Source organism: Vigna unguiculata, chromosome 11 (assembly GCF_037176805.1).
Source record: "Vigna unguiculata cultivar grain cowpea cultivar isolate G323 ecotype 2 chromosome 11, ASM3717680v1, whole genome shotgun sequence".
Classification (NCBI taxonomy): domain Eukaryota; kingdom Viridiplantae; phylum Streptophyta; class Magnoliopsida; order Fabales; family Fabaceae; genus Vigna; species Vigna unguiculata.
The window spans coordinates 5,954,069-5,973,354 of NC_140802.1; the positions used below are offsets into that span (position 1 = coordinate 5,954,069).

General features: G+C 22.9%; 1 protein-coding gene across 1 annotated transcript; it reads left to right on the plus strand.

Annotated features, from left to right (window-relative positions):
* The first annotated feature begins 9,966 nt into the window (after positions 1-9,966).
* Positions 9,967-17,665, plus strand: LOC114168271 (metal tolerance protein 10-like). The gene is made up of 6 exons (XM_028053022.2): positions 9,967-10,206; positions 14,834-14,946; positions 15,053-15,298; positions 15,728-15,808; positions 16,058-16,288; positions 17,244-17,665. The coding sequence occupies exons 1-6, from the start codon at positions 10,017-10,019 to the stop codon at positions 17,586-17,588; spliced, it is 1,206 nt and encodes a 401-aa protein (XP_027908823.2). The 5' UTR covers positions 9,967-10,016; the 3' UTR covers positions 17,589-17,665.
* Positions 17,666-19,286: the final 1,621 nt, after the last annotated feature.

Below are 19,286 nucleotides of genomic sequence, written 5' to 3' on the forward strand. Positions count from 1 at the left end.
ATTTCCTTCAAACTCCCACGGATAATAACAAGGAACTTTGAAAGGACAGCACTGAACATATGAAATCAAAACTATATTATAATATAGGTTAAATCATTCCATAGGTCTCCATTTTTGTAGCGAAATCTCAAGTAGGTCCCCCCATTTTTATTTAACTCAATTGAGTCCCTATTTTCGAAAATTTGTTGCAATTGGTTCCTTTCCGTTAGTTGACCAGTAACGGTGCTAATTATGTGTCACGTGTCAGAACGTGGTTTTTTTGACTTTTTTTTAAATTTTTTTTAAATTTTTTTTAAAATTTTTAAATTTTTTTTATAATTTAAAAAAAAATAAATAAAATTAGCACGTGTCAATCTGACATTGTGCCACGTGGCAGGAACAATGTGATATGGCAGTGGCAGTGCCACGTGTCAATATTGGATGTGAAAAGTCTCAATGTAGTCCCTATATTTGTTATTTTGTTTCAATTTGCTCCCAATTTTTTAAAAATTGAATCAATTTTTTCCCTATATTAGATTTAATTTTTATATAAATTTACAATGGTATTTTTATTATAATTGATATTTTTAACAAAATTAAGTTTATTTAAATGTATATTTTGCATTGAACTTTATTTAAATATTGTTTCAAATATTTATATATCAATAATTTATAGATAAATGTTAGAATTGTTATAATTTTTAAAAAAAAATTATATTTGAATTTATAAAGTTTTTATTTTTAAAGCAACTCTAACATTTATCTATAAATTATGGATATATAAATATTTAAAATAAAATTTAAATAAATATTAGTGCAAAATATACATTCAAATAAATTTAAGTTTGTTAAAAATATCAACTATAATAAAAATACTATTGTAAAATTTATATAAAATTTAAATTTGATACCGGATGAAATTCAGTTTTAACAAAATTGGGACCAAATTGAGATAAAATAACAAATATAGGGACTACATTGAGACTTTTCACATCCAATATTGACACGTGGCACTACCACTGCCACATCACACTGTCTCTGTCATGTGGCACAATGTCAGATTGACACGTGGCAATTTTAATTTTTTTTTCAAAAATTATAAAAAAAAATTAAAAAAAATTAAAAAAAATTAAAAAAAAGTCAAAAAAACCACGTGCTGACACGTGGCACATAATTAGCACCCTTACTGGTCAACTAACGGAAAGGAACCAATTGCAACGAATTTTCAGAAATAGGGACTCAATTGAGTCAAATAACTTGAGATTTCACTACAAAAATAGGGACCTATGGAATGATTTAACCTATAATATATATATATATATATATATATAATATTTATTTTGGTATACATATTTATTTTTCTTATTTTATTCCTAATAATATAATTTTTAAGTGATTTGATAAAGACAATATCTAATAAAAACATATGTTTGATATTATATATTAAATCTATTACATATTAAGAAAAGAAGATACCATCAAAATTACTACATTACCCATTTTCTTTTTTTGACACGTGTCAAAAAATTTAGTTTTTTCGTCATTTTAAAACTCTGGTACAAAAGGATCCGGGTTCAAATCCTACAAAAGTCAATTTGTTTTTATTTTTTCATTTATTTATGATTTCAGCTATAATATTAATTATTAATAATATTAATATTTGTAATATTTTTATAAGTATTAGTATTTCTAATTATTATTAATATTATTATTATAAATATTATTTATAGTGATTGTAGTAAATTATAACATATATTAATATAATAATAATAATAATAATAATAATTGTTATTATTATTACATGTTACTATTATATATTATTACTATTAGTATTATTAACATTATTAGTGGTAAAGTTATTACTCTTATTTGTAATATATAATATTATTATTATTATATATTTTTGTTAGTAATTAAGTCTCAATTTTTATTAGGTTATGATAAATTATTTTTTTGTCTTAAACTTAAAAAAAATATGTATATTGATAAATATATTATTAGTTTAAAATTTCACTCCAACATGTCATGGTTGATGTTCATACATACTCATTCAAATTTGAAGGATTTGTCTATCATTATTGAATTATGTCAATCTTTGACAAAAACAAACAAATTAAAGATATTTTACTTGATTGATTGTCTAATTCATTTATTTAACTTTTAATGTTTCATTTTCTACAACGAAGATTATCAAAACAAAATTTGGAATAAGATGAAAGATGAATTTCTTGAACACAATATGGTTATTTACATTCAAAAAGGAATAACTGGAGATTTTTATTCCGAATAAATTATTGACGAGTTCAAAATTTTTTACTATAAATTATTTTGGCTCCTCCAAAATTATTGGTCAAGATCCGTCACGGGTTATTATTATTAACTATAATTAATAATCATTATTACTATCAACTATAAATATTATTATCATTATTATTAATTATAATTATTTCTATTATTATATTACTATTATTATTATTAATATTATTATTATTAATAAGAACTATAATTATTATAATAGTTATTATTATTATTATTATTTTTGTTTTTATTATTATTGTTAGATACACATCTTAGTTTTACTTACTATGTAGGAATCATATTTCCTTTACTTGTCATTTTTATTTATTTTGTTGTTCATTTATCTTTTCATTTGAACAATTATTTCAATTTAAAAAAAATAGATACTAAAATTAGTAAAATAATAAAACTGAAAAAAAAATTATTATAAATAATTATTTAAATTTAAAATTTAATAATTAAGAGGATAAAATTGATAAAATAAAAAAGACATCAAAGATGTTTATCTCTTTATATATGTAATTGTATTAATATTAATATTATTATTAGTAGTAGTCGTATTAGTATTATTTTTTTTATCACTACACGATATTATTATTATTATTATTATTATTATTATAATTAGACACATATTTTACTTTTATTTACTACGTGATCATATTTCAATTACTTGCTTTTTGTATTTGTTTTGTTATTCATTTTATCTCTATATCTTGGTATTTCTTGAATTGAAAAAAATAGTTACTAAAATTAGTAGAATGATAAAAGTGACAAATAAGTTTTTATTATGAATAATTATTTAAATTTAATAAATAATAATTAAGAGGATAAAATTGTAAAAACAAAAAAGGACATAAAAAATGTGTAACTCTTTATATATTTAGTTAGTGGATTATTATTATTATTATTATTACTATTATTATTATTATAATTATTATCACTATGAGATATTATTATAATGGTATTATTATTATTATCACTACGAGATATTATTATTATTATTATTATTATTATAGTTAGACACACATCTTAATTTTATTTACTACAAGATCATATTTTAATTAGTTGTCCTTCTTAATTGTTTTGTTGTTGATGTATATCTTTATATATAATTATAGATTATTAGTATGTCAACATTAGTCTTGGTATTTGTATTGACATTAATATTTATAGCATAAAAATTATTATTATTATCATTTGTTTATTATTATTATTATTATTATTTTTATTATTATTATTATTATTCATAGTGATGTTATTAGTATAAGTTCTTTTTTAATTATAAAAAACGTTATTATACTAAATTCTTTTGCTAAATAGATTTTTAATCTTTTCAAAATTTTATAATTTATAATTTATATTATTATTACTATTAATGGTTAAATAAATATAATAACAATAATATTGTTATTCTAAACAGATTTGAAATAAATAAATAAACGTGCACGGGTCATATACTATTATAATTATTTTGTAAAATTAATTAACTGCACCATATTGTGATATTAATTTTATTTATTATATTTAAGACTGAATTTACACTTCATTTCATTAATAATAACATTTCAACAATATAACCTAATTTTCATGATATTTATTATTTTATTTTTATATTATTATTATTATTATCAATTATAACTCTAATTATTATTATTATTATTATTATTATCAGCTCTAATTATAATAATAATTATTGTTATTATTGTTAACTATAATTATTGTTATCAACTATAATTATTATGACCAATATTACTACCAACTATAAGTAATATTATTATCATTATTAACTACAATTATTTCTATTATTATATTATTATTATTATTACTATTATTATTATTAATTAGAACTATAATTATTATAATAGTTATTGTTTTTATTATTATGTTACATACACATTTTACTTTTACTTACTATCTATGAATCATGTTTCAATTACTTTACCCTTTTATTTGTTTTGTTGTTTATTCATCTTTACATTTGAATAATTATTTCAATTCAAAAAAAAAGGTTACTAAAATTAGTGAAATAATAAAACTGAAAAATAATTTTTTTATTTTAAATAATAATTTAAGTTTAAAATATAACAATTAAGAGGATAAAATTGAAAAAATAAAAAAGGAGACCAAAGTTGTTTATCTCTTTATATATGTGGTTGTATTATTTATTATTATTATTATTATTATTTTTATTTTTATCACTACGAGATATTATTTTAGTGTTATTATTATTATTATTGTTATTATTATTATTATTGTTGTTATTATTATAGTTAAACACACATTTTACATTTATTTACTACAGGATCATATCTCAATTACTTGCACTTTTTCTTTGTTTTGTTGTTCATTTTATTTTTATATCTGTGTAATTATTTGAATTAAAAATATAGTTACTAAAATTATTAAAATGATAAAATGGACAAATAATTTTTATTATGAATAATTATTTTAATTTAACAAATAATAATTAAGAGGATAAAATTGTATAAACAAAAGAGGACACAACAAATGTATATCTCTTTACATATGCAGTTATTGTATTATTATTACTTTATCACTACGATATATTATAATAATAATAATAATAATAATATTATTATTATTATTATTATAGTTAGACACACATTTTAAATTAATTTACTACGGAATCGTATTTCAATTACTTGTCATTTTTATTTGTTTTGTTGTTAATGTATATTTTTATATATAATTATAGATTATTATAGTTGACATTAGTCTTAGTGTTAGCATTAATATTAATATTTATAGCATAAATATTATTATTATTATTATTATTAGTATCATTATTATTTTTATTATTATTATTACTATTCATAATTGTGTTATTATTATAAGTGTATTTTTTTAATTATAGAAAATGTTGTTATACTAAATACTTTTGCTAAATAGAATTTTAATCTTTTAAAATTTTTATAATTTATAATTTATAATTTATATAATATTATTATTAGTATTTTTAATGGTTAAATAAATATAATAACAATTATATTATTATTTAAAAAAAATAAAATAAAAAAATATATGCACATATCATAGGCTATTATAATTATTTCGTAAATCAATTAATTATATTATTTGTGATATCAAATCTATTTATTATATTTAAAACTGAAATTATTATTGCATCACTTAGATTTACTAATTACTTTAATAACAACATTTACAACAATATAACTTAATTTTCATAATATTTCATTACATAATACTTTCAATATTTTATTATTTTAATATTTCACTATCCCATACTGATCTCTATCGAAAAAATTCATCATCATCTTCATACCTACCTCAACGGGTATCAAACTTTTGTCTCATTTCCATCCTGGTATATACTTGTATTCATACCCATACCAACTTTCTTACTGTTTTAATATTAATTAATTAATTATTATAAAGTAATAAAAAATTATGACAAAGGAAACATAATATTATCAAATATTCAATATTAAAAGGAGGGTTGTTTCTCCAATATCCAATATTTATAAAGAAATTATGTTATAATTGTATATATTTTAAATTAGAAAACCAAATAAAATTGTATGAGAACCAAAACTTCTGTTAAATTTGCAAACATTAATGAATTGTAGCTGATAAAATTTAGTTTGTAAAAAAATATAAAACGAAAATAAATATTCAGATTTAAATATATGTTAAATGTATCTTTACTTCAATTTTATTTTTTAAATTCTAATGAATCTCTTTTTTATATACTAATAAAAGTTATAATACATCACTTGATCCAAATAACGCAAAGAACAAATATTAAACTAATGATAATAATTTTTTAACATAAATATTGTATCATTTGAACTTCAATATATGTTGGGGGTGGTAAAAGAAAATTCATGATAATTACATTAAAATTTTATATTATAGTAAATAAAATTTATTTATACAATTATAGTGACAAAATCAAAGTATGCTAATGAGTTAAGATATAAAAGATAATTATAAAATATATCAAAATAATATTTTACATTATGAAAATAAAAATATTAAAAAATTATCAAATGTGTGTCTTAGAAACAATTTGAGAAACCATTGAATGAAATCACACGAAGAAAAACAACTATATAATCAAGGATATGATAAAATGAAAAATACTTTAGAGATCTAAAAAACCTTTTTAAATATCAACATAACCAATACTTTAGAAATAACGAAAATTGTTTTAGCGAAACAAAATAGTTCTTCAAATGAAATAATAATAATAGTAATAATAATATAGTAAAAAAGATAAATTTTTATATTACGTAGTATTTTGACGGGTATGAGGACGAGGACGGGACAAATATGTACATCCCCACATTCATACCCATACCCACTCAATGTCGGGATTCCCGTCAAAACGGGTACGAGTTTAGGCAATACCCACGAGAAACGAGTTTATTTGTCATCCCGACTTGGGTCACAAGCTATTATAATTATTTCCTAAAATTAATTAACCGCACTATATTTAATATCAATTTTATTTATTATACTTAAAACTGAAATTATTATTACATCATTTAGATTTACTATTTCATTACTTTAATAACAACATTTACAACAATATAACATAATTTTCATGATATTTTTAATTACATAATATTTTACTATTTAATATACAAAATAAAAAAAAATACAACCCGTGCTTACGCACGGGCAGTTTCCTAGTTTTTATATAAAATAATATATATATATATATATATATATATATATATATTCACTTTTTATATTTTAACCTTAATAATATAATTCTTAAATGATTTGATAAGGACAATATCTAATAATAAGATATGCTTGATATTATATTTTAAAATTTTTATATAAAATAACAATAATAATAATAATAATAATATATCTATTTTTAATTTTCAAATTTAACCTTTAAATTTTTCTAATTTAAAATAATAATTTTATTAATTTAGTTTTTCTTTAAATTTAACCGTTTTTTTTCTTGATCTTTGTTTTAAACTTAAAAAAAAAATTTAATTATAAAATCATCAATAAAATAAATAAAAACTATTTACAAAAAAGTTATAAAAATTATTTATATTTAATTTCATAATAATAATAATAATAATTTTATTACCTTTTATTATCATAAAAAAATCGCTAATATATATAATAAAAATGGTAAATATCTAATTTTCCTTATTTAGTTATTATAGAGGATATATCTGAGCTGTATTGAAAGTTTGAAGTTACTTTCAATTTTGTTTCCTCTCTATTTTCTCATTTAAATGGATTCTTTTAAACATTTTTTACATTACATTGGTTAGTATAAATGGTTGACTTATACTTGACTTAACACCAATGCTTAAATTTTTTATTTTTTGTATTCTGAAGTGTTTAAACATAATGATAATTTTTTTATGTTATTTTTTCTAAAAATTTTAATTGATAGATAATTTCTTTGTGAGTAATTATTTTCTATAAAATTATAAAATTTGCAAGTATTTTCTTTAAAATTTGTTGCGAAAAATGTTTTATATAAAATATTTTGCAAAAATATTGGTAGTAATTTCTTGCAAATTTTTTTTCACAACAAAATTTGTAAGTATTTCCTACGAAAAAATTTTCAAAACAAAATTGACAAGAAATATGAGTTTTTTTAGTAGTGATATTTTAGAGAAAAAATTATTCAAAAGTCCTACAATATTAAAAATATAAGTTGTTGAAAAAAGTAAATTTTTTATGATAAATTGTAAGTTCTAAGAAAAAACAAGTCTAAATGATAAATTTTGGAGATGATCTTGTGCCCCTCTTTTGATCATAAATACGTCACCCTTGAACTTTTGACCTATCTTTTTACATTATTGAATGAGTTTTTGCACAAAAATTTGAACACACTTTAGTGTTAGTGGATATCTCTTATGGGTGGATGGATATAGACATTGCTCTCTCCTACCATTCCCATTCACCATTCCACTATCTTCCATTATGCCACCACCAACTTTATATTTTTCATTAAATATATAAACATCAACAATCATAAAAATTCTAAATCTTATCCATTCACACTCAATTAATTACACTAAATTTAATATTTGATTGGGCTATCAATATCATCATGTTGTTATGCACTTTATTTCATTTAGAACAATTTTTAAATTAAGATTTTTACAAAAAATATAAACTAAAAATAATTAATGTGTAACTTAAAAAAATATATATCTCTATATATATGTATATATAAAGAGAGAATTTTGTTATAAATTAATTAATATGTAAACTACTTTTAGTGCATGAAAACCTAATTTTAACCTTTTTTTTTTATAAATGCATACGAATAAGCTTATCTAAAATTTTCTTTTAACACATGAGTAAATCACATAGTTACTCCATGTCACTTTTAATTAAGTGTTATTATAATTTTTTTTAGATGTTCATGAAGCTCCAAAACAATTTTAAAATTAAATCGTTAAAATTGATTAGGATAAAAAAAAACTATAAACATGACTAAACATATGCTAAGTATCATATCTTTTTCACCAATGTTGTATTATAATAATGATTTTTTAAAAATGGGTGATGATATTTTTACACCTACCAAATAAAATAAAATACATTCACTCAATATAATGAATATTTTAATTATATTTATTTTACTTTTTAACTTAAAATTTTAACAAACATTATTATCTTATAATGAGTTGTAAAGTGTTGCAAAGTGGAAATAAGAGAAAAAAATAAGTGTCAAAGAATTATTTTTCTTTTCAAATATAAAAATATATTTACCAACTCTTCAAATATATACATCTTCACTTTTCATCTACATGCTTTGAAAACATGGATTAGTTTTCCTATTAGTAACACAAAATAGGCTCTTAATTTAAATAAACTTGTTTATATTGATTATACATATATAAGTAGAAAATATTTACAAATATCTATATTTTCTATTTGAACACAGAAATCTATAGCATAAAAAAATAAATAGTTTGGTATTTCTAAATAACAATAATAGAATATAAGGCAATAATTTTACAAATTATCAATTTGAATTAAAAGTATATGAATATCAATAATTTTTTTTCGAAAAAATATATACAAGTAAAAAATAATTTAAAGTAATTATGTCATAAAACATATTAATTAAGTAAAACATATAATTACAAAACCGACTTATAAAGCTACCTCTCGTGTCGAGGATATAAAAAATTAGTGGGTAGTCTTTTAGCGGATGAAACAAAATGTCAAAAAAAGTTTAATAGGATAGACTCTAACTTTCTGATATCAGCTTGTAAGATGAGTTTACACTTGACTTATATACTATGAAATTATCTTATCTCCATGAGACTTCTAACAAATATAATTATATTATGTTAACCCTTAAAATTATTAGTCAATATTATGGTTAATAATATCATATTAACGATAGAATTCAGTAATTAACAATAAAAATATATTTTATCCTAAATTTTAACACAAACAATCCTCCAACTAATTAAATTAAGTGTTTTTTTTTTAATCAACAAAATAATCACAATTCTTACTATTGTACACAGTTGTACTCCATATTCTATATTCTATATTATGCAATCGTGCAACCTTTTTGCAAAATCATTCTATCCGAACCCTAAAAATATCCCCAAAATGGTGCCACGTGTAAGCCCCACTTGAAGCATTCTAAATGCCACCACCCTCGTAAGTTTTTCCCTATATAACAAGGAAAGTTCATTATTCAGTGTACAAATAGTTGATTTAACAAACAAAAAACGACACAGATAGTGATGTCGGAGAGTGGTAGAAGACGCGGCGGCGCCACCGGCGGAGGAGAACAGCTCCTGGCGGAGGAGGCCTCCGGAGACTTGCCGTGGAGACTGAATGTGAAGGAGTTTCAGTTGCCACGCCAAAGTGATAGCCATGATCACCGTAATAGCCCAACTTACTTCACTTTCCATCGTCTTTTTCGGAAACCCAGTAAGACATTTCTCTCTTCATTTCCATCTTCGTCTGTTTAATTTTATTCTCATAAGTTTTAAAATCATGTCACCGAGATAAATATATTTATTAGTATTTTTTAAAAATTTTAGATCAATTTAATTCAATTTTTAGATTATTTAATTTTTATATTTAAAAATACATGAATTTAATAATTTTAATTATATTTTATTAAATTTATAGATATTAAATGACCGACATAAATAATTTAAATCTATTATAATATATATTTAAAACGTTAAATAAATTTTAAAAAATTTAATTAAAAAAATTAAATCCAAACATTTTATACTAAAAAAGTTATATTCATACCTTCCTTAATTAAGATATCTAAAAAAACAAATAAAGTTTAAGATATGACGAAAATCAAAATTATATTATAATTTAAGGATAAAAACATTTAAATAACCCATAATATAATTAGTATGTAAAAGTATAAACTTTAGTTTATATCCTTTTTGTTTTATGGCAATGGAGTAGCTACATCATTCTTTGATTTTTGTTGAGGTGTTGGTGAGAAAAGTTGGAGGTGTTGAGAGGTATTTTTTCACATACTATTTGAACTTAAGTTTTTTTTTTTTTTTTTTGCAACATGGATTTTGGGATAAGGTTGGTTTTGAATTGTGCAATTTAAAGACTTTTTGAATTCTACACTATATAAGTGAAAGGTGATTATTTTCAAAATTTATAATTTAAAAGTTAAAACTGTGTTTCAAATTATACATTTAAGTCAATTTTATTTTTTGGATTATAATTCGAAATAGATTTTTAGATTCAAAATTGAGTTTTGGATGGGATAATTTAAAAGTCAAACTTTAAAAAACTTTAAGAAGATATTTATAATATGGAAAAATTCCATAAAGGAAAAATCAAAGAATTGCACAACCCAAAAAAATGAAAGAGAAAAAAGAGTGAAGTATTTCAGTATATAAAGTGTAAAATCATAAATTTTATTCAAAATTAATAATTAAAATCATCCGAGATACTAATATATTTGTAACAAATTAGAAAAGTAATAAAGTTTAAATACCTGTTTTTAATTTATTTTGAAAAAGGTACCCTATCTTTTTTACATTAGTTATTTAGTTGTCATTTATCTTAACTTTTAGAAGAAAAATTGCATTTTAAGTAATTGAAATATATAAAGTTAATTTCAATAAAAGTTTATTAAAATAAGTGTATATTTTGAAAAACTAATTAATTGATAATAAAAATCAAATCATAAGGTTAACTCAACTACACAACACTCCACTTATATATTATATATGAAATTGCTTTATTGCTAACCGATGTGAGATTTTAAACACATCTCCTCATACCTGATATCATGTTAAAAGTAGAGTTTAAATCTAACTTATCTCTACAAAATCGACTTATAAGATAAGAGACTTCCAATAAATAATGACATTGATGTTTTAAAATATATTAAGTTTTTCAATATATCAATATTTGTATATTTTTAATGTTGTGCGGAGGACAACGATCAAAATTTCAGTAGAAAATTTGAACTAATCCTTTTAAAAAGTTTATCCACGTATAATTGGATTATGTATAGTAATTAATCACAGAATCAGTGGCAGATGATTTTTGATTCTGGGGGCAGGGAGGGGCCTGGCCCCCCAAATTTTGATTTTTTTTAATTATATATATATATATATATATATATATATATAATTTTTTTGAAATTTATTAAAACTTTTAATTTTAAGTATTATATTTTAAGATTTGATCAAAATTAAATTATGTATTTTTTATTTATTTTATAAATCACAATATTTAATTTTAATAGATAATAAAGAATAAAAATATTTAGGTTTAATTTCTCTTTTGGTCCTTGTTTTTGTCAAAAAATTGACACTAGAATTATATTAATTACATCATAAAGCAAATCATCCATATTAAAAGTTTCAATTTTAATGAAAGAATCATTAATCCGTTGTAAGAGATTTAAAGAGATTGATGGTAAAAGACCAAATTGCATTAGTTTTTAAAAAAATCAAGACTAAAAAAAACTGGAGGACCAACTTAACATTTTTAAACAAAAATCATGAATCAAAAGAGTAATTAAACTAAATATTTATTAAGATAATTTTTATTTTCATTCTTATTGTGTTTTTAATTTTTTTTCACAAATTGTAATCATCTCTCACTCTCATATGTTTTGTCTTTTTTTTTTTCTTGAAGAAAAAAAGTTAGACACAAACTCTTTTTTTTTGCTTTCATTTCTCATTTATGCTCTTTTTCCTTGTCTCTTGTCTCACTTGATAACGAAAACATTATTTTTTATCTCATTAGCTTTTTGTTCACTTTTGTATGAATATACAAAAAAAATGTATTACGTGTTTTTTGATAACCAATTTTTAATTGTAACTTAATTATAATATATTTTTCTTTTAATAACTACGTGTCTCAATTGTTTATTAGACTATGATAAATTATGTTTTAATATTATTTACAAAAGAAGTATATTGATAAAGAATAAAAGAATAAATTCGTCGTTTAAAAGTGATAAAAAAGAAACTATTAATGAAAACAATATAGATTATACTTCTTCACATATTTTGAAGTATTATACTAATGATCAAATTGTTTAGTAGAGAAGTCATTCTTTAAAGCATTATACTAATAGTCAAATTCAATGATCTCAAAATTATATTATTTTGACCTTCCAATATTTTTTTGTCAAGATCTTTTGTAATTATCTTTTGTTTTGATACAATTATAAATTAACTAACTAAAATAATTAAAACAACTAATTTTCTCATCCATTACGTGCATTTAAAACAAAAAGTAAAAATAAAAATAGAACTTAGATGAGACATAGTGTGGCTACAATTGTTTCCAAGATATATATGAAAATTTTATTTTATTTTCCATCTCATCATCTTTTGTTTTTGGAGTAATGGGTTGGCTTAATTTTGTTTAATTACGTGTTTTATTGTTTGTAGTGATGGAGGAATCTTGGCATATATAAGTAAAACTTTTCTTTTTATTATATTCTCTTTTATTGCTTTTATGATCATATTGGTGGAATATTTGTTTTTTTCTTTTTGAAAAAGACAGGTTATAAAGTGATTCCTTGATAATGAGAGGATATACTAAGCATCTGTGTGCATTTTAATTTGTTTTGTTAGAGATTTCACGGGAGTTAAGAATATTAATTGAAAATATAATTAAATTATAATACATATAAAAATAAGTATAAATCTTCTTTAATAAACTAATTTTATGAGATCATGTTAAATGTAAATTTTATTTTTATAATATCAAAATTTATACTAATAATAAAATGTAGAGACAAGTGTATTTTATCAATAAATGTATTTTCTCAAAGCCTAGATATGAAAAATATTTACCTATTTTTTACTTTGTCTTCATTCATAAGATTGAAATCCAAAACTTTATATTAAAAATCTGAATTTAGTTTCTCGAATTTTCAGAATAAAATTTCTGAAAGTAGATTTCTAGAACATAATTTTTGAAATAAAATTTCAGAATAAAATTTTTAAAATAAAATTTTCAGAATGCATGAAATGTGTTATGGAATAAGTTTTTGCAGACTAAATTTTCCAAAACACATATAATATGAAATGCAACAGCAGCATTGATGTGATACAGTAATATAAGGTGTTTGAGTCTTTCTCTATTATTGTAGGGTGCAGTTAGTAAATATGGGTGGTGCAAGAAGTAATAACCCTATTTTTGTTGCAACCCTCTTATCCAGCCGTTTGAAAAGAAAAACGTTATAAGCACTAAAACTTTGTGCTGTTTTCTTTATAGTCCTTACAAAATATAATATTTTCGTTTTGAATCTTCCAAAAACATGACGCGTAGTAGGATAATTTTTTATATTATATTGTTTTAAGGATGTAAACATGTAATTATATTATAGTCTACATCATTACCACTTATAAATTATGTTTTAATTATTAGTTGTAAAAATAATTTAACATGTAAATACAATAATTATTTTAATTTATTTTATTAAAAATATTAATTAACTAATTAAAAGCTTAAAAATTATTTATATAATGAATATATTTTTAATATTTATTTATTCATTTATATTTATATAAACAAATTTTTGAAATAAAATTAAAAAAAGTCAATTCGATCTTATCTGAACTGTTTTTGACAAGCTAATGACGAGTCAACCAAAATAGGTTGGACTGACCTATTTTGTCATCTCTAGCAATATTAGACTTTAGAAGGTAAATTGTAATATGATAGAAAGTAAGGACACATAAAAATAAATTATTACATCATACTACTAAAAAAAATCAAAAAAATCAAAATAAATAATTGAATGGTGATCGAAATAGTGTCTTAAAAATGGATCAAAAAAGGTGGATCCAAATATTATTGTCCTAAAAATTAACAAACTTACCTAAGAATATTCTCATATACTCTTAGTAAACTCTCATTCAATGTACAACTAAAACATTAGAACATTAGATTTTATTGATGATACAAAGGTCTTATTTATAGAGTAATACAAAGTTTGTATTTGGAATCTGTCTTCTGCTATACTTGCCATTATGCTTCAATGATTATGTTTTAATAATATTGGTAAAATGCATAGCTCTATAATTCAACTTTGTTTCAGAAAAGGAACGCAAGGTTGCAGAATACTACAAGAAACAGGAGAAGCTCCTTGAAGGGTACAATGACATGGATTCCATGACTGAAACGGGTTATTTCCCTGGAACTCTCACTGAGGTTCATTATTCTCTCACCACCATTCACTCATCATATGATAAAATGTTACTGTTCCTTTAAATTCCAAAGGGTAATTTCAAAATTGCTTTTTTTTTCTTTTTCTCAGGATGAAATGAAGCAATTAGCAAGAAGTGAGAGACTGGCAGTGAATGTGTCCAATGCAGCTAACTTGGTGCTATTTGCAGCAAAGGTTTATACTTCCATTGAGAGCAAATCATTAGCAGTCATTGCTTCCACCATGGATTCTCTCTTAGATCTCTTGTCTGGGTTCATACTGTGGTTCACAGCTTATGCCATGAGAAACCCAAACCAGTATCACTACCCCATTGGAAAGAAAAGGATGCAACCAGTGGTAAGCTGTCATATAGTTAGGATTGTTAGAAATTAAGTATACTTTTGAAAGTTCCATATTGAGTAAAAATGAAAAAGTTGAGTGATATATCTTGGAAGTTTCACATCAACTAGAGATAAATTTAAATTATATAAGTGAGTGCAAACTTTACCTTACAAGTCGATTTTGTGGGTTGAGTTAAACTTAAAATCTACTCCTTAACATGGTATTAGAGTCAGGTCAGAATCTATCCGATATGATATATCTTAGCGTGAAGGGAATGTGTTTGAAGTCTTACATCGAGTAAAGATAAATTTAGACCGTATAAGTCGGAACAATCCACAGGCCTAAAAGAATGCGGGTGATCAGGTCTAAACGGACTAGGCCGGCCCTCATTACCGCCCTTAATTCATGACTGTTCACTTTTACTGAGACTTTTTACATGTGCAGGGTATCATTGTTTTTGCATCTGTGATGGCAACATTGGGATTGCAGATTCTGATTGAGTCTGGTAGACAACTCATTACAAAGGTAGTTGAAATCATAACTTCACTTTTTCTTTCAAAATTGTGGTTTTATGGTTGCACTCCTTCAACATTCCATGCATACCACACAACTTAGAACCAAGCCTTTGAGTGAGAAAAAAATGAATAAGGAAAACTTTTGGATTCTAGTTTTACATGTGATGTGTCAAGTGTAGCAAAGTTGAGTATTCTGCTACATAGATTTTGTTATCAGTTCATCTATTTTTAATCTCTTGCTTCATTCTTTATATGACAGTCTAAGCCTGAAATGGATTCTCAAGAGTTGAAATGGATGATTGGGATTATGGCCTCTGTTACTGTGGTGAAGTTCATACTCATGATCTACTGTCGAAGGTTTAAGAACGAAATTGTGAGAGCTTATGCACAAGATCATTTTTTTGATGTTATTACAAACTCAGTTGGATTAGTTGCTGCTGTGCTTGCTGTGAAGTACTCTTGGTGGATTGATCCAATGGGAGCTATTATTGTGAGTTCATAACTCTGTCACTCCCCTCTGAGAAATTGGATATTCACATGTTCAAAGTTTGTGAATGAGAGAAAAAGATTAAAGCTTCCTCAATGACTAACTAAAAATTTCCAACTTTAGACCCAAATTCTAAAAGTTTGACATGAAACTTTAACATGAGAGAATCTATTACCATTTTTTCATTGGGTTCTCATAGTTTAAATATTAGACCTGTTTTGTGCATTACTTGACATGCCATGATTCTTCAAGGATCACATAAACAAATGACTTATTAAGAAGTGAATTTTAAGTTTATGTAAATTGACAAAATTGACTTATAAGATTAGGTATGCATTCATTCATATACTATTAATTTGTCTTATTTCTAGTCGATGTAGAATCTCCAACGCATCGGCATATACATATCAAACGTGAGACTATATATTAATGAATAGTTTCATAGTAGTGACATGATATGCCTAACAAATAACAAATCTTACTAGGATACACTTCAGAGAGTTTTGATACCATCTTAAAAGGTGAAATTTAAGCTTAATTCAACCTTACGAAACCGGTTTGTAAGATAAGATTTGCATCCCTTTATATACTGTAAATTTGTTTAATCCCTAATCGATGTACCGAACATAGATTCTACAAGGGTAACATTGTTAGCAATCCAAGTGTGAGTTTATGTCTCATATTGGCTAGAAATGAGAAAGTCGAACACTATATAAGGATACAGACCCATAAACCCATTGCCTTAAGGTTTTGGGTTGAGAGTGGTGTCAATGCCTTATGTGGTTGAGCTCATATCTCATTGATGTTGTATCTTTCCAGTGAAACTCCCTCTATAAACCTAACACACATAAACAAATGATTTATTGAAAGTGTCATTCTTGTATTGCATGATTGTTTTGTTACTATAAATGTAAAAAAAAGCAAGTGATGATTATGCTATCCTGAATATCCAATGCAGATAGCAGTGTACACAATTAGCACATGGGCAAAGACAGTGATTGAGAATGTGTGGTCTCTAATCGGAAGAACAGCACCACCTGATTTTCTGGCAAAGTTGACATATCTGATATGGAACCACCATGAAGAGGTTAAGCACATAGACACTGTGAGAGCATACACCTTTGGTGCTCATTACTTTGTTGAAGTAGATATAGTGTTACCAGAAGACATGCCTCTCAATCAAGCACACAACATTGGTGAGACATTGCAGGAAAAATTGGAACAACTTCCTCAAGTTGAAAGAGCCTTTGTCCACATTGATTTTGAGTTTACTCACAGACCTGAACATAAGATGATGCTATGAACAACTATATTAATCCTCTTTGTAATTAGTGGAGATTCACTTATTAAAAATTAACTAAAATGAATTACTCTTAATCACATCATGTTATTTCACATTAACACCACTTTAAAGAGTTATAGGTGTATACACCAGTGTAAATAATCATTTACTCACATATTAATGACATATCATGAAGAATCTAAAATGAAAAATATGCAATAACATTTTTATAACTTAATTTTTTTTACTTAGATATTAATGACATATTTTGAAGAATTTTGCATGAAAAATATGCAATAACATTTTTATAATTAAACACAATTTTTTTTTTAAGTAGGATGTCCTAGGATCCAACTTAAATTTTGAAATTTATGTACACCCCAGAACGTTCCACGTTTATAGTCTCTGTAAGTTTTGAAATTTTGAAAAATATGCGACAAGCTCGTTTCTTCCAAATGATGTTCTTCCTTCATCTTTGTAAGTGATTTTGTGTGAGGATTGTTTTTTTAATTGGATTGTGGTTTAACATTCTTCATTAATGTTATGGTTTAAACCTCAATTTTATTTTTTAAATTGATACCGTGATTATTTATGTTATATAAAATAATGTATAATCATCCTCTCCAACTTATGTAGTTCAGTTTAGATTATTTTCTTGCTTAGTTCGTTTTTAAGTTTTATTAGACTTTTTATTAAAACTTGGAAATTAAATTGGATTGAGAAATTTTGTGTATTTCAAGTTTTGATTTGAGTCAAAAGCAAATGATTTTTTTCTTTCACCATAGGAAAATACATTCTCTTGAACTTGGGGTTTTGTTGGAGAAAATTTGTGTTGAGGTACAGGGAGCTAATTATATTTTTGCATGTTCGATTTCTATGTGATGACATAATTAGTTTATTAAATTGTAGGTGTTGTATGAACTTGGTACTTCTAAGGAGAAGTAAAATGTTAGTTAGTTTAGTGTTATACACTGATTATATATATATATATATATATATATATATATATATATATATATATATATATATATATATATATATATATATATATATATATATATATATATATATATATATATATATATATATATATATATATTATATGGTGTATTGTTAGTGTCTCTTTTTTGTGTTAATTTTTTTTTCTTTTTTAGACTAGTTCCTTTTGAAAAACAATGATCAAGGAGATTATAATGACGCTTTATTATTATGGAAAATGATAGATTAATAAAATTTTTTTTACAAACTTTGAAAAATTATCTATTTAAATAAAAAAAATTACTTTATTTTAGTTAAAAAATAAAAAAATAATCTATTTTAATTCTATTTATAAACATTTTGTCAAATTTATAAAAAAAATATGACAAAAGATAATTTTCCTATTATTACATCAATGACTTGTTTGGACAGGTTTTTAATGTAAAAGATGTACGGACCTTATGGATAGAATTTTTTTCTATTTTAAGGTTGTTACAGGCCCCTAATTTTTTTTACATATATAAAAATAAAAGTATTTTCTTTTAATTTTAGTATATTTTATATATTTGTTATGTAAAATTTTTTTTACAGCTACAATTTTTGAATATTCCAATATTTTATTTACTTGTTTGTACAATCGTTTTATAATGGAACACATTTTCTTTAAACATAAAACTTTTTATATAAAAAATCTATAAAGCATGTACCGAGATGAATTTGACCTTGAGCTGTTATACGAGA

Coding starts and splice junctions, on each gene's coding strand:
- LOC114168271 (XM_028053022.2), top strand. CDS start 10,017: ATGTCGGAGAGTGGTAGAAGACGCGGCGGCGCCACCGGCGGAGGAGAA. Junction 15,299..15,727: donor AGAAAAGGATGCAACCAGTG/GTAAGCTGTCAT, acceptor TTACATGTGCAG/GGTATCATTGTTTTTGCATC. Junction 16,289..17,243: donor ATCCAATGGGAGCTATTATT/GTGAGTTCATAA, acceptor TATCCAATGCAG/ATAGCAGTGTACACAATTAG.